The sequence below is a fragment of the Python bivittatus genome, unplaced genomic scaffold (genome assembly GCF_059951505.1).
Source record: "Python bivittatus isolate LINGU-HERP-01145 unplaced genomic scaffold, Pbiv_v1 ctg000330_np1212, whole genome shotgun sequence".
NCBI lineage: Eukaryota > Metazoa > Chordata > Lepidosauria > Squamata > Pythonidae > Python > Python bivittatus.
Window position 1 is genome coordinate 48,878,441 of NW_028277058.1, and position 22,093 is coordinate 48,900,533.

A 22,093-nucleotide genomic window follows, 5' to 3' on the forward strand; every position below is an offset into this window, starting at 1 on the left:
CCTTGTTTCCTGGTCCAAATCAAAAATAAAGACTCAGTTATAAAACAGGACTATACCATGCGGCCATCACCTCAGCTACATCTGGAATAATGCTAACCTCTCATATTATTTTATTTAATGACTTGATGGCACATAATCAATCAATCCATCAAAAATAATTAATCTAAAGCCAAAAAATTCATAAATTATTCAGCTGGGCCTAAGCACTCACTATAGGTCCTTTGGAATATCTCAGTTTTCAAAAGCTTCCTGAAGGCCAAAACAGTGAGGGCAGATCTAATTTCTAGGGGGAGGTGGAGTAAAAGAGTATCACAGTTGATGATATTTTCCAAGTTGGGCAGACTGATTCTAGCTGGAAAAATTGGTCCTGTGTATATCTTGACACCAAACCATACAAGGTTTTATAGATAATGAGCAGAATCTAGAATTATATTTGGGAGCCAGGCAGCATCCAGAGTACAGGTGTAATATGATCCTGGTGACAAATGCTAATCCTAATAATCAAGTCAGAGCATTCTGGACTAGTTTAAGATTATGAGTAATCTAGAAAGGCAGCCCGACATATAGCACATTGCATTAATCAAGACAAGTGGTGATGATGGCATGACCTCTTAGGGGGTCCTTTCACGTGAGTTTATTTAACACAGACATATATGAGGTTACCTTATTCTATCCTCAGAGCTACTCTGTGAATTATGCAAGGCTGAAAATGATTTGCCCAACTGCATCAGTAAGTTTAAGGCAGATAAGGGATTTGAAAACAGGACTCCTCAAACAAATATTCTATCCAATCTAATGCAGAGTCCTAAACTAGAACATAGGAAAGCCTTTTCAAACCAAGCTCATAAGACTACATTCAGAAACGATTAGCAATGTAACCTTTTCAGAGATGCTAAGCCCATTAATAAAAAAGTAACCATTAGATTCCCCTCCCTCTAAGATTTTATCCAAAGAAAACTGTATACCATATTTTGGTAGAATGGCTTTGAAACAAGCTCAACTCCTGATGGACCCATAAATACAGTGAACAGAACATCTCTCACCTTGCTTGAAGGCAGACCTTGGCTTTTTCCTCCCACTTCTCTGAAACTGTAAGCACCTCCTGCAATTCAGCCATGGCTTTCTCCACTGCATGGTGTGGTGCTAGACCCACCCCTGAGTCTATAAGTTTCTTCATCAAATCCAAGGTGACTCTCTGAGGATCTGAAAGAGTCACCCGCACTTCATCCAGCCAACGTGCCTGTTGCAGCTCTTGCTTCAGGCGAGGTAATTCTGGAAGTTCCACATACAGCCCGGCACCCATGTCTATCAGTGTCTGCAGCTTGGATGAGTCTGGGACCTCATCCAACATAGCCTCTTGGGCACGCTCATGAAACTCTTCAACATCATCCAGCAGGTTCTTTAAAAGGGTTTAGAACAAAGTGGCCATTCAGCACAGTGATGGAGGTAGTAACAGACACCAAAGGAATACCTGAATGTTTAGCTAAGCTTGTTTAAGGCGTGCAAAAAAAAATTAGTATTCTTGAAACAATTACTTCTTGTAGCAAACAATATCAAATCAACCATTCACAGTAAGGGAAATCACTTTGTGAAGGTTTTGAGAGGACCTAGAAACAAAATATTCACTTGCTCCAAAGTATATTGGTTCAAAACAACAGTCAAAATCTTAAAACATTTTACTGAAATTAATCATAATAGTTTCATCAATGCACACATCTGGCTTTCCTGGAATACTGCAATAGTTAATTGACTACTATTTGGTTTAATTCAGTCTACTCCTTAAATCAAGAGAAAAACAGCCACTGCCAGCTAAGCCATCAATCTTTATTTTATTTTCATTACATTTCACATGTACAAAAAACAGTTTAAAAAAACTGAAGCAGCTTATATCAGTTCAAAAAATCCCTGAACAAAACAGAACAGCAAACATAATATTGGCAACTTACCCCTTACAATGTGGTCAAGAGTTTCTAACAGATTAATTTACAAAATTTCATTTGAAGAAGTATTTCTATAGCAACTCTTAACTCTATCCAAATGCTGCCTTCTCCAGAAACTCACCTTTACTTGTCGAGCCTGACTGATGACACAAGGAAGGCTAAACAGCTGTTGAACAAAAGCTTTCAGTTCTTCCACAGTCAGTTTAGTCCGTGTCCTTCCACTGTCTGAACTCAGTCTATTATATAAAAGAAAAAAGAATTGTGTAAATTGCATTTATATTTCCTGTTACTAATTTTATACACATTTAAACTAAAAAGGCCTTAAACTAAAATAAGGTTCATAACATGAACTTTAAGAAAATTACTATATGTAGTTTCAGAAGTATCATTCCATCAAAATTGATGCTGGAGAGACTAACAATTTTTTAGTAGACAAAATTAAGCAAGCTTAATCCAAGTTGATGCTGGTCTTAAAGGCTAGAATGGTTTAGAGGTAAGAGTACTTAAAGAACTGTGTCTTCCCATACAGAGATAGTCCTTGGGTTACAATCATGCGTTCAGCAACGACAGTGCTGAACAAATGGTATTTACAAAGGGTCCTCGTAGTTCTGGCCATCACAGTGTCCCTGCCCAGCTCGTGTTATGTCACAGCAAGCCACAGTCATGCAATTACAATTACCAACATTCCCTGCCGGCTTCTCACAAGCAAAGTCAATAGGGAAGCCAGCAGGAAGTTGGAAGTCATGGTCACGTGAGGATCCCATCTTAATGACCTGCACAGTCCTCTCTTAATGATGGCAACTGAGACAGCCAGAATTGCCGTCATAACCTGAGGACTACCTGTATATTTTCCTGGACATTTCTGTTACTGTTGGAAGCTCTACTCTGGATAGGCCATCCAGTGAAGTTAGACAATTGGCCATGAAAGAAAGAATCTTTTAGTTGAAAAACTCTGATTATGGAATTGTCCTCTTGATTAATGCCTTTACACAATAAGCTGAATTATTCCTCTTCTCCCCAAAATATTTATAATTTAATACCTTAGTTTTGTTATTAATTCTCTGTTATGCTGCAATAGTAACATTAAATATACAAGTGAAAAGAGAAGATAAAAATGTCCAAAAAGGTTCATCAGTTTAAGCTTCATCTGTACCAGATCTACATACTGAAGGTATTTCAAGTCAAGGCATTACATAGGAGAAGTGCCTTGTAAGTTCTAATGGTGAGATACCGGGTCTCCGTAAATGATCTTGACAAAAGGCAGGCTTAGTAGTAGTAGGAAAACCACATCACTTTAGTTGCACTTAAAAACTGGCTAAAAACAATCAATACTGCAACTCCCAATCACTAAGTTACATTTTAATTAAATACGTTTGCAAAGATTTTTTAATAGACACACTGATCACACAAGTTCTTCAATTCTCTCACTCTCACAACTTTTCTTCAGAGCACAACTCAGACATCTTTAAGTATCTTCCATTCTTTTTTTCTTCTGACAGTACATCAGCTGATGTGTTCCACTTGAAGAGTCCATTTGGCAAAGTGCAATTTATTCTTTTATCAAAGGACAATGAACATTTCTTGTTGCTGGTTTTAAAATTACATGCCTGTTCATACCTATGCTTTTGTTTTTTGCTCAAAAGCAGCTGGGCTACCGAAGCGCAGGTCTCTGCCTCTTTCACAGCATCCCTCAGTTTACGGAAGAGGTCGTTCTCTGGATATTTCCTGTCTTCAGCATCTTCTAACATCACTCTCAGCTCAATCACATCTGTAACAAATTGCTGTTAAGACATCTGCTCTAACACAGATCTCAAAGAATGCCCTTAAGCAAGTGTTAGATAAATTTAAAAGCCTATATTCATCTTTTTCAAAGGACTGAACACAGAACCCAATTAATATCTCAGGGACCTACATACAGTGGGGCAAAAAAGTATTTAGTTAGCCACCAATTGTGCAAGTTCTCCCACTTAAAAAGATGAGAGAGGCCTGTAATTTTCATCATAGGTATACCTCAACTATGAGAGACAAAATGGGGGAAAAAATCCAGGAAATCACATTGTCTGATTTTTAAAGAATTTATTTGCAAATCATGGTGGAAAATAAGTATTTGGTCAATATCAAAAGTTCATCTCAATACTTTGTTATATATCCTTTGTTGGCAATGACAGAGGTCAAACGTTTTCTGTAAGTCTTCACAAGGTTTTCACACACTGTTGCTGGTATTTTGGCCCATTCCTCCATGCAGATCTCCTCTAGAGCAGTGATGTTTTGGGGCTGTCGCTGGGCAACACAGACTTTCAACTCCCTCCAAAGGTTTTCCATGGGGTTGAGATCTGGAGACTGGCTAGGCCACTCCAGGACCTTGAAATGCTTCTTACGAAGCCACTCCTTCATTGCCCGGGTGGTGTGTTTGGGATCATTATCATGCTGAAAGACCCAGCCATGTTTCATCTTCAATGCCCTTGCTGATGGAAGGAGGCGTTCACTCAAAATCTCACGATACATGGCCCCATTCATCCTTTCCTTTACACGGAGCAGTCGTCCTGGTCCCTTTGTAGAAAAACAGCCCCAAAGCATGATGTTTCCACCCCCATGCTTCACAGTAGGTATGGTGTTCTTTGGATGCAACTCAGGATTCTCTCTCCTCCAAACACAATGAGTTGAGACCAAAACATTCTACTTTGGTTTCATCTGACCATATGATATTCTCCCAATCCTCTTCTGGATCATCCAAATGCTCTCTAGCAAACTTCATACAGGCCCAGACATGTACTGGCTTAAGCAGGGGGACATATCTGGCACTGCAGGATTTGAGTCCCTGGCAGAATAGTGTGTTACTGATGGTAGCCTTTGTTACTTTGGTCCCAGCTCTCTGCAGGTCATTCACTAGGTCCCCCTGTGTGGTTCTGGGATTTTTGCTCACCGTTCTTGTGATCATTTTGACCCCACAGGGTGAGATCTTGCATGGAGCCCCAGATCAAGGGAGATTATCAGTGGTCTTGTATGTCTTCCATTTTCTAATTATTGCTCCCACAGTTGATTTCTTCACACCAAGCTGCTTGCCTATTGCAGATTCAGTCTTCCCAGCCTGGTGCAGGTCTACAATTTTGTTTCTGGTGTCCTTCAACAGCTCTTTGGTCTTGGCCACAGTGGAGTTTGGAGTGTGACTGTTTGAGGTTGTGGACAGGTGTCTTTTATACTGATAACAAGGTCAAACAGGTGCCATTACTACAGGTAACGAGTGGAGGACAGAGGAGCCTCTTAAAGAAGTAGTTACAGGTCTGTGAGAGCCAGACATCTTGCTTGTTTGTAGGTGACCAAATACTTATTTTCCACCATGATCTGCAAATAAATTCTTTAAAAATCAGACAATGTGATTTTCTGGATTTTTTTTTCTCATTTTGTCTCTCATAGTTGAGGTATACCTATGATGAAAATTACAGGCCTCTCTCATCTTTTTAAGTGGGAGAACTTGCACAATTGGTGGCTGACTAAATACTTTTTTGCCCCACTGTATGTATATCCTTATTTACTGATTCTGGAGTGTAGAGGATTTTCTAATTAAGACTTTATTCTTAGATTTATATACCTGTGCATATGACTTTTGTTTAATGAAAGTCTGAACTATATTACAAAGTTGTGCACCAACTAACATTCTTGAAATCCATGTATAATTGTAATAGATAAAGGTTGAAATAAATAAAACCAACTATTTCATCAATATTTAGGACCCAATAAAAGGATTGTTTGCATGCTACATTTATTACATTTTTCATCTCTCCCTTTTTCCAAGAAGTTCAGGGTGGCATATATCAATATAATATTAATAATTCTAATTTTAACTTTCTTAAACATTGTTTATATAACACATATATATGTGTATGATATATATACATATATACATATAATATGATATAAGTTACGGCTTTACTACATATTGTTAATATTATATATTTATTGAATGATGATTGTTGTACAGGTAGTCCTCGTTCAGTGACTACTCATTCAGCAACTGTTTGAAGTTACTATGGCACTGAACAATGGGACTTACGACCATTCCTTGTAGTTGTGGCTGCCACAGTGTCCCTGTAGTCACATGATTGCAATTCAGGCACTTAGCAACCAGCTCGCAATTACAAAGTGAACGTTTGGTTCACTTTCATGTTTCTTCACCCTCCAAATTTGGGTCTGGAAAAGTGAAATCCTTTAGCTGGGACATTTCTACCTACTGTCTAGTATTTCCCTGAACACATTCTTCTAGAAACAAAATTGTGCCTAACCTTTTTTGTGGTTGAGATTGGCAGACAGTGCATCTGTGACCCTGCTGACCCAAGTATCGTAAGACTGCGCTCTGACTTTCACTCCGTATAGCAAAGAAGGGAAGTCTTCTAGTGGGTATCGGTATCTAGAAGGAAACAAGAACTTTCAGAGATCTGTGACTCTCAATAAAAAAAGAAGTGGGACAGATGCTAGCATTTTGAATTTGGTCACAATATCCAATGATTCTTTGCTCTTTTAATAGAAAAGTATATTAAAGGCAGGAAGTCTTTAAGAAGAGCAATATGGGGAAATCATACCTTAGACACTTCTTCTGCATAGGGCATGAACACAAATCATTTGGATGATACAAGCATACAAGCCGCTCAGGATTACAAGAACATGTAAGAGCAGACAAGAAACACGTGGTCCTACAGGCTGCACACTGCCGCTCATCATCTGGAACCAGCTCAAACACTTCTTCCTCTGACATCAGCACTCCCTGCAGTAAAAGAGGCAAGATTCGATGAAGATCTTAAGCAAGAATTGTGTGTCTTCCCAGAAGGGGACATATATTTTCTTTGCTCAGCTCCAACCCCTTCAGATCCCCCTAAGCTTACCATCTGTACAACACACTCCCTTAAGCGTGCCTCCTCTTCTGTCATGAGAGTCATTTCCTTGCAGACCATGGCAGCCAGCCCAACATCCAGACACTCAGGATCTGCAGCCATCTTGAAGATTAGTTCCTCATGAGAGAACACACAATGACGTCTCAGTCGTCGGTAATGGTTTACACACTGCCGTCCAATTGGAAGCTAGATATTAAAGGAACAACAGCTTTTGATTTATAACAATGCCAAAGTAGACTGCCAACCTATTTCTCCTCTTGGCCTGACACACAGGAGGTCAGAAGAGAAATAGAAAAACAGGTAAAAATAGTGCTAACTAAACAAGTGAGAAATTACTTCAGGCACTATATATTGCAATATCCAAGGATAATGTTTCTAGAGGTCATAGTGACTAAAACTCTTAAATGAAATGAAAGATTATGGTTGAGTGGTTGGTTGTAAGAAATGGATTTCAAGAGATGTAATTCCATTTTAACAAGTCTGAAATTGCCAATCTTGAATCAACCTTTTCTGACTGAAGCTATATTCTCTCCCATCAGTTGACCCAAAAAACTACACTATAGCAACCATGAGCAAACAAAAACAAGATACTAGCAGGAGCCTAATCCAATAATGATGATGATGATGATGATGATGATGATGATGATGATGATGATAATACCACCACCACCACCACCACACATGAAAATCTTAAGCAATTAAAGCAATAGATTTCATTTTTAAATCAGATGACACAGTAATACTGTGATCAGTATGTTTTAATATAGACGTAGGGCAACAGCAAGTTTGTTCATTCAGTAAGATTCCTACTGCATATTACTTAATAGGCAGTTAATATAACATCTTTAAAAATGGTTTCATAAAATGAGAACTTCTCTTTATTCATCATAACTAAGAGATAAACTTTTTCTGCAAGCTATTTTTATTTACAATGTTGATGTTTGTCTATTTTCATATTTTAGTTCTATCCGCTTGCCAAATGCAAATATAGTGCATAAGATGCCTCTTCTGTACATTATTTTGGTGAATATAATTTTGCTTACTTCAAGCAGCACAAAAATAGGACTACTTGATAGAATAGCCAATTCATATACTCTCCAAAGCAATGCATGGACTTTAGTTTAGACCCAATAAATTATTAATGAACATATTTCTATTTATCTCAAATGCCTAAGATTTAACTTCCAAATGGATGGAGTAACCCCCACATACCAACCCAAATATCACCTCTCACAACTGCTAGAAAAGTTGCAAGATTTCAAGTTCCTAGGTTTTGGACTGAAGAGAGTATTGTTTTAAAACTGTTTTTGATCATTCTATAATCTGTAAATATTTATCAGAATATAATGACTGGGAAATATGAAGAGTGTGAAGTGTACAAAGGAGCTAAATAAGGAGTGCACATAAAGAGGTTAAGTAAAAACTTAACTTTTTCATGTCAAATTATTATCATAATTGTCTGCCTGGCCCCACACTAGCAACAAGAAACTAAAGACAAACACAAACTGACAAGCCAATTAACAAATGGCTAAAATCATATCAATCCAACACAATCAACTTACAAACTAAGTTGATTAAAGTTTGGCCAAAGTATCTTTCAGATGAACATTATTTATTTTCTCTTTCCCTCATCAATATAATATCATTTTTTATTGCCCAGGAAAATTATCAGTCATAATCTAGGTTATGCTTGGCGCATACAGACCCAGTCAGCAGTGCAAAAGTTCACAGCTTCAGCAAAATTGTAGCCTTGATTAAACCCAGAATGATAGGCACGGGGGAAAGTCACAACAAATTCACCAGCACACTGATTGGTCCGGTATACCTAATAACAAGAAATAAGCAATTTGGGAAAAAAACGTAATTATTACACAATTAACAATCTTTCCAAAGTAGAATTAAGCAACCAGCAAAACTGCTAACAAATTAATGTTATTTCCAAGAATGTTCTTGGATACCCTTACTACTTAGAGAAAGGGTGGTTGACTATGGGTCACTGCTTTGTTTATAAATATGCTCATTTACTGAGAAAGTGGATAAAAATAAGCTGGGAACTGATACTGCATATCTTGGGTGGCTACAGACAGCTAGAAACAACCCACCAGTTTGCCTGCTGATAAATCAGTGCTTTGGGAGTGGCCATAACTACCGCAGCACTCGTGCTGTTGGCAGGCAAGACCTACTTCATGGCAGCCATTTATTCTGAATGACCATGAGATATTTTCTAGATGTTAGATTTTCCTGCCAGGGAAATCTAACATGTGCTTGAACGTTTCCTGTATCACATGCACATCATCTCTTCCTGTATTTCCCCAAGCCTTCAGAGAGTCTATTCAGCAGGCAACTATTTCAACTGGCACAGATTATAAAAGAGGTTCCATTTCATTTTTACATGTACTTTGAATCCCATGCTACAGATTTCTAAAGAAACATCTTTCCTCTACCTGTTAGTGAAATCTATATACTACTAAAACTCTCATTGTGTTCATCTGTTTGTCTATCTGTACCCTCAAGTTAGCCCAAATGGCGCATTATACTGCAACAATTTTTAAATCAAGATAACTAAAATCTGCTATAAAGAATGTGTAAAAAATCTGGGACCATTACTCCTGTGGAACTGAAATTTCCGTGATGTTCTGACCAGTTTTATTTGCAAAGTTGTGGCTGTTCTGGCATCCCTGCAGTCACATGACTGTGATTTCTGATGCTCCCTGCCAGCTTCCCACAAGCAAAGTCAATGGGGAAGCTGGCAGGAAGTTGCAAGTCGCTCCCGCTCCCACTGCTTTTTTGCCCGCTCATGGTCATTCTGTTTATCTGTTTAGGCAAGTAAACACTGACTTTTTACTGAAGTTCATTTGCCACTACAATTATTTTTCTATTTATAATATATACTCTTCTTAGATGATCTCAGGACCATCCAGCATTGGGGTAAAACAAATATGGTGAGCCTAAAATTTAATGTTCATTCTGATCACATCAGACTGCACTACTTTTCTCTCAAAGGATGACCCAACGGGTCACAAGGTTGTCTAGTCCTACCTAAAGGTTAAAAGTTTTTGGAATGCAATATACATCATTTTGTCCCAACAAAGAATAGAGAAACTGCTGATAAAGTACAAAATAGATTTGACTACCGCTTTACAGGTCTGCAACATTTTTAAATTCCAGAATATGCCCATTTTAAAAAAGATTGATAATCATATATCTATGTTACATGCCCATACTTCTTCTGAAAACTTGAATGCTTTAAAAAACAACATTGCTTCAGTTGTAGCAAAGCAATTTACTGTACAGTGCCTAGATCTTGAGGCAACTTATAAATGAATCAGCATCACTTGTGTGAACTGCAACTTTTATGTAGAATACTACATGGTCACAACAGTCACACCTACATAACTGGAAATGAAAGCTATCACTTCAGCTATGAGCATTTATTTAAATATTTGTATCCTATATTTCCACTAAAAAGATTCACAGTGGCTAACAAATCTTTAACATACACACCCAAAAAATCTAAAGTCATAACAGGTTCAACACTGAAGAATACTCCTCATCCAGGTATCATTTAACATTGCCATCAACTAGGCAAGCCTAATGACTGATTAAAAAGATTTTAATGAGTAGTCTTATATGGAAGGAGATGATTCTTCAGTGACAGTGGTGCTTAAAAGTTTGTGAACGCCTTTGAATTTTCAGTATTTTTGCATAAATATGACCTAAAACATGATCTCTTCTCCACACAAGTCCTAAAACTAGGTAAGAGAACCTAATTAAACAAAACGAGTCAAACACGTTATGCTTGTTCATTTATTCATTGAGAAAAATAAGCCAAAGCTGTATCTAGTTTTAGGACTTGTGTGGAAAACAGATCACATTTTAGGTCATATTTATGATGAAATATTAAAAATTCCAAAGGGTTCACAAACTTTTAAGCATCACTGTACATCATCATGATCCATTTAAACCTTCAAGGATAAATGAAAACCAGAAAAATTGTCATAAAAGAAGCTCCCCAAACCAATTCTGGTTAAAATTCTAGCTTGCACTGAGAACCAGGTATTATTATTTCCTCCCCACCACCAAGTAGCCCCCAGTAAAGCATACTGTAGTAATTCAATCTTTATATAATTAAAGCTTGTATAATAAATCCTCAATTTAATGCACTATGGGGGAATGGGTATCTATTAAAGTAGAATTCTGTTAAATCTAAAAGAGATTTTAGATATATGTAAAATGACAAATAGAATTTTAGGCATGCACAGAACCATACATTGTATGAATCGATTTTGCCCTTGTATCCAAAGTCTACTAAATTTAAGGTTTACTGTAGTACTATGGCCAGATCCACCCTCTCTAAAGACAGGTACACTATTCTCTGAAGCAGCTTTTTCAAAGAGGAATGAAATCACTATAAAGCAGTGTACTCAGATTCTAACCTTAAAGGGCATTACAAATAACAGTACTGAAAGATAAAGAGTGATTCAGGAAACCAATGATAACAGAATATCTGTAAGATCTACCAATGCACTCTCTATCTAGTAAATTGAACCTGAAGATGAACTGAAATGTTTAAACAATTATCTTCTAACTAACTTATTATATGGGGCAGAAGTTGTTAAATTTATAGAGGGAGAAATATTCTGCATTACTTACAGGTACACCATGTTCCATGAGAACATTGGGGTTCATGATGGTGACTAATTGATGCAAAAGATCAGGTTGTGTCTCAAACAGCTCAGGAGCTAATTCTCGCATAACTTCCTCTAGTTGTTCTGCTGCATGAGAAGGCACTCCATACCACGTCTTCGGTTCCCCCCTATAATCCATTATCCAAAAGAAAACACATGGTATAAAGCATGTTCTACTGAAACTATAATCAATGAATACAAGCAAATATATTTTTAAAACATTACTGGAACCTGGCCAAAAACAAGATGCTTCAGGCCAAAGGTTGACAACTTGTTCATTAACTTTCTGCAAAGACTTGAGGAATAGAGCTACAATACTTTTCCATAATTTAACTGCACACTAACCAAATTATATACAATGATTAAAAAAAAAAACATTCAACACACAGTATTTATTCTGCACATCTGAAAAGGCCTATCAACAACACTTTGTCCTTCCCATGTATTTGAAATATTTTCCGGCTTAGATATGTACTTTCTCTTTTGAACCATTTTTCTCTTATAGACCGGGGCAAGGGCAGAGAAGGCTCTTCTCCTGGGCCCCGCCTGTCCACATTCTTTCATAGACGGGTCCATAATATACCTTCTCTGCCTGGCCAGGGGATAAGTGGAATGGGTCGATCTAATGGAGATGAGACGGTCCCTCAGGTAACCTGATGTGTGTGGCCTTAAAGGTAATAACCAACACCCTGAATTGGACCCAGAAGCAAACTGGCACCCAATGCAGCTCCTGTAGCAAAGGTGTTAGATGTGCCACCCTTGGGGCACCCAAAATTGCCCGCACAGCCACATTTTGAACCAGTTGTAGCTTCTGGATACTCTTCAAGGGAAGTCACATGCAGAGCGCATTGCAATAGTCTATATGGGAGATGACTAGGGCATGAGTGACTGACCAGAGGGCCTCCCGATCCAGAAAAGGGCATAACTGGTACACAACATGAAGTTGAGCAAAGGCCCTCCTGGCCATGACTGCCACTTGCTCCTCAAGCAGGAGTTGTGAGTCCAGGAGGACCCCCAGATTCCACACTGGGTCTGTCTGGAGCAATGCCACCCCATCCAAGACCAAAGATAGTAAACTCCTGGATACCCACAGCCACTCCATCTTACCAGGGTTCAGCTGAAGTCTATTGTTCCCCATCCAGGCTTCTACAGCCTCCAGGCACTACGAAAAGGTGGTCACAGCATCACTCAAAACACCTGGGATGGAGAAGTATCATCTGCATATTGATGATACCTCATCCCATGGTGGCAGATGATCTCACCCTGCGGTTTCATGTAGATGCGAAAAAAGAGCGGGGAGAGTACCGAACCCTGTGGCACCCCACAAAAGAGGGGCTGTGGGCTGGACCTCTCACTTTCTATCAACATCAATTGGGACCGGCCCTGAAAGAAGGAGGTGAACCAGCACATAACTGTGTCACCCACCCCCAATTCCCCAAGCCGACCCAAAAGGATACCATGGTTGATGATATCGAAAGCCGCTGAGAGTTCAAGAAGAGCAAGGATGGATGCACTACGCCCATCCTGCTTCTGCCAGAGATCATCCAAAAATGCAGTCAATGCTGTTTTTGTCCCATATCTGTCTCATATCCATATTCCCAGCTACTTGGACAAATCTTCATACTTAAGAACATGAACATTTGCAAAACAGCTATAAAAAGGGAGCCCAACTGTGGATAGCAGTATAAGCACAATCAGATGATTTAATTTCCAGCTTTCTTACTGATTTCCCACAATTCACATGAACACATTTTTAAACACTAGCATATAGCAATGTGGCTTGTGAGCATGCATGTCCACTCCCACACTTTATTCATACGCTTGAGGCAAATGCCTGTTCTTCAATCCTGTGCAAATAACTGATTTACACTTTGCTGAAAAAATAAGAAATATGCCAATCCATTATCATGGGGGGCATCCATACATGCATCTCCCATATCACACACTCCATACCAATGTAAGTAATTGATGGAATAGCTCCAGTGATCCTCAATGTGCCAACAGAAAGAAGAAAAGCACATTCCCACATAAAGCCAAGGCACTTTCATGCCAGAAATGTCAGCATTAATGTGTGCAAGGACAGACTGGTCCAGGACTGGCATGTTATTCAGGTTCCAACCAGAAAGAGCATATTCCTGCCAACAAAAAGAACAAAGTCCATAAAAGAAGTGACCAGGAAGAAATCAATGTACTGCAAAAAACCAGAACAAATATTTCACACTTTTTAGAATTTATATTTCATTGCTATGCCATAATGCTCTGCCTCACTGTAAACCCTGTCTTATGGGTTTAGGGCCCAGCTCCAGGCCAGTTGCATTCAATAAGCAATATGAGAATATCCTACTCTTGCCTCTGCACTCCCTACCCCCCACCACGAACACTGGTACTACCACTCTAACACTTATTAGTTGGCTAAAGTATGCCATCCAAAGCAGAATTACCAGTGTCCACATCCTAGCATGTTCACTGCATTGAATTCATCCCTGATATATGAATACCCTACAAGACAGGGTCATTAAATGCCAAATACACATACATGAGCTGAAAACTCTGCTCAGCAATGTGCAATACAGCTCAACCACATCATTCAGCCCTGATAGGATTCCAGCATGCTGATGCCAGATGTGATTACATCCAACAGAATAACAGAAAAAACACTAAACTATATCTTAAAGCTCTTATTTCTTCTCAGTACTGGAAAAAAAAATTAAATACATTAAGCCTAAACCCAGTTAAGAGATTGCTTTCTGGCATGCAAAACCACATCAGGTTATATATCCTGGCCACACCTCCTCTTCCGGCATTAGCTTGTGCCTCCCATCCTTTACAGGAAAGCCACTTCCAAAGTCTTTGGATGAGATATCAGCTCCATATTCCACAATTACATCCTCTTCAATGCTGCTCACAAGTCGCCAAAATTCCTTCTCCACCAATTCTGTAGGAACCATCTGAAAAGCCCAAGAGAAAACTGTCAAGAGGATCTTAGGCTTTGAAGTTTGCAAGCCATTATAAATTAAACCAAGCACTTCAATAGTGTTAGTTTCCTCAGCATACATTTAAAAATTGTTTGCATTCTAATGCATGTTGTAGGGACAGTACTTCTAATTGATAAAAAGAGATAAAAAGAAAGCACCAGTACATTTTCCTTGGGCTTTAGAAAATTTTAATGTAATTTGTTCCTGTGCTATTCTTCACAGAAGGCAGCTGGAAATACGAGTGGAGTTCTATGGCAGTTATTTTCACTTTAATCCAGAGATTCATAGACTACAGAAGCAACAGTTTGGTCCAGTGTTTAAGCTGCTGGACTACAAACCAGGAGACCATGAGTTCTAGTCCACTCTTAGGCATGAAAGCTGACCAGTCACTCTCTTTCAACCCAACCCACCTCACAGGGTTGTGGTTGCTATGGCAAAAACAGGAGAGAGGAGCTTTATGTATGCTGTACTAATTTGCACAAAATAAAGATAGAATATTAATCCAGTAATAACAACAATACGGTTCATAAGATGGGAATTCATCTTATGAATAATAGGGTTCATAAGATGTGTGAGTTAGGAAAAACTTTGCTCTGGCAAGTTTTGTTTATATGGTCAAATTCAAAGTTTTATGAAACTATGATAAAGCTGGATTTTGATTGAAAGAAAATAAGATATTTGTATACAAAAGTCTGTCAACTTGGAGAGGTAAATTTTATTTTATACAACCACACCAATGAGCTCTCAGATACTCCTGACCATTAACAATCTATAATCCACACTGTTCTAAAAAAACTCAACTTCCATGTTCTAATTTCTGTAAAATTAATGTAATTCTAAAAACATAACTAAAAGCACAGTTGTAAAAATATACCAATTGTTAAATAAGTTATTCATAAAACTCTCCGCAATTTGCAGATTTGAGATAGCTTACAGGAACACTTGGACTGCATGATGCTGAATCTCACCATACCTCTCAGTACAAAAGGATGTACATGTAATCTGCTCTCATGAAGATATTAACAATGACCCACTTACATGGACTGGCATATTGAAATAATCCGACTTGAAGTTGTCTGCCATCTCACCAAAGCTCTGGAGGGTGTACTCTCGAACAGCTTGTTCAAATCCAAAGGCTTCACGTGGTTTGTTACACTCCTAGGAGAAGGAAGAAAAAGTAGCATTTATTATAGCAGATGATATCTTATCTTTTATTCACCAAGTTTTGAGAAAAAGAAAGTTTTCATTATTTTCTACGGATGAAACAACTCTAGATTGGAATTTAAGCAAGATAGGCCGACTAGAATATTTAACAGGCAGACATGTTTTTCAAAATCTGAACCCTGCACTTACTGCAGGGCATTATATGTAGAATAAGAAAGGTAAGAAACAAACTAAGCTCAATTTGTGAGCTTTGAACAGAGACAAATATCTACCATGGCTTCCTTAGTAACATCTACAACTAAACTAAAACCACCATTTTTTTTCAGCTACAAGCTGAAATTAATGCCTCTCCGAGTCTTATACAATTATTTTGCAGATGCCTCTTCTAACAGGAAGAAACAAAAATAATGCACCAAATGCCACATATTACTACATTTGCTACAGAAAGCCATAATTAACAGAGGCTTCCTTGTGCATATGTGTGTACATGCACATGAATGAATGAAATAAGCCATCCATTTTTCTCTGGCAATACAGGAGTTTTGTGCTATGCTGTATATGTCAGAAAAACTGTACCTCAGCAACACATTTGGGGCATCTCCAGTCACCTTTAGGAACATCAGGCAAAGGAGGTATTAAGCAAAAAGTGTGGTAGCTGTCATCACACCCATCACACAGCAGCAATTTATCCTCATTGTTTCCCCGACCACAAAACAAGCAGACATATAAGTCAACCTGGAGAAAAGTAAATTTCTTGTAATCTCATGACATTTATACATAATCCAACAGTTACTACGTAAACCCGCTTCTATCCTTTATGCAGCAGCAGTTTCCAAAGTTTACATGGGAAACATCTGGTTCTCCACAGTGAACAGTGATGAGGGATGGAGTTGTCCATCTGCATCAGCTCCCATACCAATTCTAAAGTAATCACAAATGTATTTCCTAGGCAAACAAGCACATAAAACGGAGAGTTGTTATTGAGGTTAGAGATAGAAAAATAGCACTCTCTTCCTAACAGATTTGGACTTATAGCTCCCACAAAGTTATTTTTAAACACGGGAGGTATGTGAACCATTTGAAATTCATAATGTCCCTGCTCGAAGGGAAAAATAGGTTGCTTTTGGCATTTCAGATATTTTGAGGATAAGACATTGTTTTCCAAGCTATAAGCACTTCCAAAATGCTCAAAATGGCCTGTTGGACACTTGAAATGGGTTGTTTTCATACATAAAAAACAGCTCAATGTTAACATGTTTTACAAATCCCCAAACATCCCCTATGGACAAACTTTAGTTAAGAATCTGTTTCCCCTATCTTTATGTTAATGAAATATTTGTGCATGGATCTGCCAATGTTAGTTGCATTTCTGAATTTTGGTACATTTTAATGAAGAAATTAATTCTATTTGTGTAACCTATTTTGTAATCTTCAGCAAGAAGTTTACCAATGTCAGAATTTCAGAGCTGAATTTCTAAACTCAAGGATAGTGCTCTTTAATAAATCTTAGCTCATACTGGAACACAATGTTCTATTCAGAAAGCAAATTATGTTTAGACTTGTGCCTTATACCTTTTCTTTGTTCTGACAATCTATTGGTTTGTTAAATAAGCCACGAAGACTTGGTTCACAAGCCATACTAAGTTAGTAATACATGGTTTACTAACCATAACAGCTGAGTTCACACTACACAGTAGTAGGCCAAAACTAAACAAACCACAGTAAATTCTTTGCAACCTAAAAGCCAAGCTCAGCCTAACAGTTAAACAACTTGATTCAATCAGACAGAAACATCTCTATTCGGAAGTCCAGGAGCTTACAGAAATCAAGTAAGCATATACTGGATTTCAATCTTTAAAAACCTGTAAAGTCACAAACCAGACCAAAATCATTATTATAAATAATTCAAAACACAATAGTCCAATGATTCTTAATTACAACAGGTTAAATATTCAGTTAGAGTTACATCATTCAGGTAGGATCAGAAACTAGAAAACTGTATCTAGATGAAATACAAATTCATATATTTTTCATTGTTTTTAGTGCAGGTAGTCCTAGTTTAATAACCACTCGTTCAATGGCCATTTGAAGTTATGACAGCGCTGAATGAGACTTACAACTGGTCCCTGTAGTTGCGGCCATCGCAGCATCCCCATGGTCACGTGATCGTGATTTGGGTGCTTGGCAACCAGCTCACAATTACGACGGTTGCAGCATCCCACGGTCACATGATCACAACACTTTCACTGTCGGCTTCCAAAAAGCAAAGTCAATGGGGAAGCCAGCAGGAGGCTGCAAATAGCAATCACGTGACATTGCACTTAATGACCATGTGGGTTTGCCTAACAGCAGCAACCAGAACTGCTTCAACTGCCATAAGTCAGCATGGTCACGTGACATCACACTTTATGATTACGTTGCTTAAAAATGGAGTTGCCAGTCCCAATGATTGTCTTTAAACAAGGACTACCTGTGTAAGATCCATATTAATGGGTTCCATAATTTGGAAGGGGAATATTTTGATTTCATTTCACATAGGCATCTGAAATGAAATATTGGTAACATACAGTAATAATGATCTAAAAGACAACAATGTAGAAAACTAGTAACTGAATAATCTTCCCCAGCCATAAGCATAGTGATAATTAAACCTCAAGACTAGTACAGGCACAACTTGGTAGCTGTCCAACACTTTAGTTGCAACCAATACTTGCAATGTTAACATTTTTCATACTGTCAGTAGTTCTTGGGAAGATAATGTACAAACTAGAGCTTTAGTCTGAGTAAAAATTGGACTTCAACAACTTAGGCTGAACTGTAAGTTTTGACACTGAACTACAGTTCATAAGCACAGCGATAGATACTACTTCCCTAATTTTCAAGCAATTTTAGTAAAATGTAGGCATTTTATTTTCTTATTCCTTTACCTACACCTTCCAAGCAGCAGTGTATCAATGACTGACATGCTGTAGAGCAAACTTACAAAGTTGACAGACAGCGCCCCTTTCCGCTGCCTCATCTGCATACCAAAAGCCTCAGATCTGGTACCTTTGCGTCTCCGAGGTATATCATCTGAAAAAGAGAATGCCGTATTGCATAAATCACAACAATTCTTTCTGGTATCTGGAATACAGCAGCCAACACAAGCTAATTATTAGATGTATGCCACAAGTTTTGAATGTATTAAGCAATAGACCCAAGACTTATCAGTCACATGGCTGCAACGACAAAACATTTTCCCAATGGAATCTAAAACTATTTCTCTTTCTTATCAGCTCAAAGGTTCATGTCTTTAAAAAAATGGAAGTCAGAAGAATATGAGTAGGACAGATCTGTAGTTTTTCCCCTTAATATTGTTTAACATGGAATAGTGTACAAACCAGTCCTATTTTCCATTGCAAAGCTGGACATCTAGGGATCACAATTGTCAGACCAAAGCATACAAATCTATGTCTAGCAATGTTTCTAGATTGGATGGAGAAAACCCAATCCAGATATATAATTGCGGAGGTTCTTTTTGCCCCGCAGTTGCCAGATTCACAAGTAGAATATCATAAGTATCCACAACCCTACGCCAAGAGAATAACGTTTACCTAATTCTTCCCAATTAAATTTAAATTGGATGTACAGCAATGCATCTTTCCCAACTCCAATAAATCCTTAATTTACTAGATCATTCACTATTTTATGCCTATGCAATGCCATTCCACACATATGTAAACTCCCATTCACAATTTAACAGATACCTCATTACTCTGTTAAACCAAGAATACAGAGTTTATCAGAGAGCACCATACTATTCAGTTGTCTTAAACACCTCACAATAATTCATTTTGCATTTGCTTTGAGAAATGACAATTACATACCCACAACTGTGCAATATCCAATATTTACAACTCTAAATGAAGCTACCAGACAAACATTTTACCAAGACTGAAAATACCCTAGACATAACATTGCACCAGTTGTTAAGAAGTTATATGAACCAATGGGGGTAAAGTTCTGTATTCCCAGCAATAAAAAGTCCATAGTTAATTTGGATTGCAGTCTTACCTTCCTTTTCCTTTGTCCCCAATGCCAATCCCATCATCTTTGGTCCAGCTCCAAATATCTGGAGCTTCTTCAATTCAGTATTTCTACTCATCTCTCCTGCCTCTGCCTAAAGACAAAATTACATAAACTCACAATTAGTATTTAGGCTGAAAGTACTTACTTTCTATGCCCGATGACTAAGAAGTATGAGCTGGATCAAATTCAACTTTCACAGGATCTTTTTCAAGATCAATCCTACTAAGGCACTTCAAAGGATAAACATTATTTTAATTTCTACCACCATCTTCAACATGTTTCAGAACAAGGATACAAATTACCTTTCTTGGCATGGCATCCAAACTACTAATAGCAGAAGATAATTAAATTACATATTTCTACATACTGAGACTATCTAGTAATATATTTTTTAAAAAGAAATTCCCCAAATGGTTAGGGGAAAAAAGATACTATTTATTAAAGGAAAATGTTGAAACAAACAGCAAGAATAAAAGTTATTGATATTATATTTACTATCATTTATATCTTACTAATTTGCTTGATTTAGACTTGAAGGCATATATATTCTGTTATGTACCACATCAGCAAAAATACAGTATCTGTAACCCATAATAAGCATCAACTGTTCTATTTCTTCTATGTGGTAAGATATTCTAATCTACAATTCCTTATACATCCAATAATTGTTTTCCTTTAGACAGGTGTAAATATTTTAATAGATTTCCTAAATAAGTGTTTAATGTCATATTCTTAAGAAAATGCTGAAAATCCAAATAAACTGGCTCCTGGTGTGAAAAGATCATCTAATGTGTGGAGTACTGGAAGAAAACAAGTGAGATTCAGAAAAAAATCAGATTAAAGGGTTTTCATTTTACTATGATCTGATTTTTTTCCCCCCACAACTTAGTTACTGCTTAAAAAGAGAAAGATTAAAAACCTGTTTTGTTTCAACCTGCAGAAAGGGAAAAATCCATTAGCAACTACAAATTTTAAAAAACTGCTGCTGCCTAGTAAAATGTGGGGGTCTTGCCTGTTTTACTAAAGTATCAATATTGTACTCTATTCTTAAGTTATAACAGTAACAAGAAATAAACAAAATTTGATCAATTTCACAACCAGATACTATATACAGAAATTCACAGTCAGATACACAGAAATTCAGAGTCAGATATACAGAATTGTTTAGCTGGTTCTTAATGTTTTGAAATAAGTTTATAATTCTGTCCACAAGCCAAGTATTTCTGAAAATATTTAACCATTTAATTTAGTTCTGAATATTCAAATCACACTAATATAACAAATCATCTTGTAAGATGCAAACTGCAATATCATCTATGCACAATGAGTTAAATGCAGTAAGTACATCAGTAGCAATTTTATTCCAAGACATACTGTGCATATAACCCAGTATTGACATGATCCTGGGCACAGTAGGTTTCCCATGGGTTATTAAATAAAATAACCATTTTTGCTGAATTCTCAAAATACATTAAGCTAAAACTAAACAAGCTACATTATAGCTTGGTGTGAAGTGCAAGGTCAGAGCCTGGCTACTTCTATTCTAAAACAATGCCAATTAAAGCTAATAGTGACAGCAACTGTGTATTAAGGAGATGAAAAAAGTGGCACAAAGATTACTGGGGAAGTATCCTGATATTTTAATTATGGAGTCCTTGGAGTTCTCTGAGCTTGGTTGTTTTCTTGCAGACGTTTTGTTACCTGTCTAGGTAACATCTTCGGTGCTAGAAGGGAGTGGGGTTTGTATTCTGTCTGTATACAGTAGCTTGCCTTGTCAGTGTTGGTGGGGGAGCTGTTTTTTTCTTTGGTAGTTCCTAGATTAGACTTTTGCTTGACTGTTTGTCTGAGTTGGTAGTTCTTTGATTAGGGTATTGTTTACTGCTTGATTGTTTGTCTGGTGATAAAGGTGTTCTGGTCTTTTTGTTTCCTCTTTATTGTCTCTTTTGAAGTGTGTGTAAATGTTGTTGATGGCTGATAGAGCCTGTTGATGGCTGCCTTGTCTGAACACCAAGCTTCCAGGAATTCCCTCGCATTTCTGGATTTAGCTTGGTCTAAGATGCTGACAGTCTCCCAGTTGAAACTATGGTTAAGTTTGTCCACGTGTTGAGATTAAGAAGTTTTCATCGTGTCTTCTGACTGCTTGCTGGTGTTCATGGATGTGCTCTGCTAGTCTTCTGCCTGTCTGACCTACATAGTAGCTGTTACAGTCCTTATACTGTATGTTGCAGATGACTCCTATATTTCTTCTTAGGCTACTGGGTCTTTTGGTTTACTTAAGATGTTTTGGAAGGCTTTAGTTGACAGCCACAGTGTGCTGTGGTTGTAATAGTCTGTTGGTTGTTTCTGAGATGCTTCTGATGTATGGCAGTGTT

The 22,093-nt window shown here is 37.7% G+C and overlaps 1 protein-coding gene across 2 annotated transcripts in view; it reads right to left on the bottom strand.

Annotated features, from left to right (window-relative positions):
- Nucleotides 1-22,093, bottom strand: part of KDM5A (lysine demethylase 5A) — a 49,039-nt gene that overhangs the window by 17,933 nt on the left and 9,013 nt on the right. For both annotated transcript variants that reach the window (XM_088141222.1, XM_088141221.1), the window contains 14 exons: nt 19,707-19,812; nt 18,637-18,725; nt 16,230-16,388; nt 15,528-15,647; nt 14,304-14,462; nt 13,468-13,649; nt 11,480-11,642; nt 8,532-8,651; nt 6,818-7,012; nt 6,518-6,699; nt 6,221-6,345; nt 3,558-3,708; nt 2,062-2,176; nt 1,044-1,399 (listed from right to left, as the gene is read on the bottom strand). In XM_088141222.1, coding sequence (XP_087997348.1) covers nt 1,044-1,399; nt 2,062-2,176; nt 3,558-3,708; nt 6,221-6,345; nt 6,518-6,699; nt 6,818-7,012; nt 8,532-8,651; nt 11,480-11,642; nt 13,468-13,649; nt 14,304-14,462; nt 15,528-15,647; nt 16,230-16,388; nt 18,637-18,725; nt 19,707-19,812 — 2,222 coding nt within the window. The remainder of the gene's footprint in view (nt 1-1,043; nt 1,400-2,061; nt 2,177-3,557; nt 3,709-6,220; nt 6,346-6,517; nt 6,700-6,817; nt 7,013-8,531; nt 8,652-11,479; nt 11,643-13,467; nt 13,650-14,303; nt 14,463-15,527; nt 15,648-16,229; nt 16,389-18,636; nt 18,726-19,706; nt 19,813-22,093) is intronic.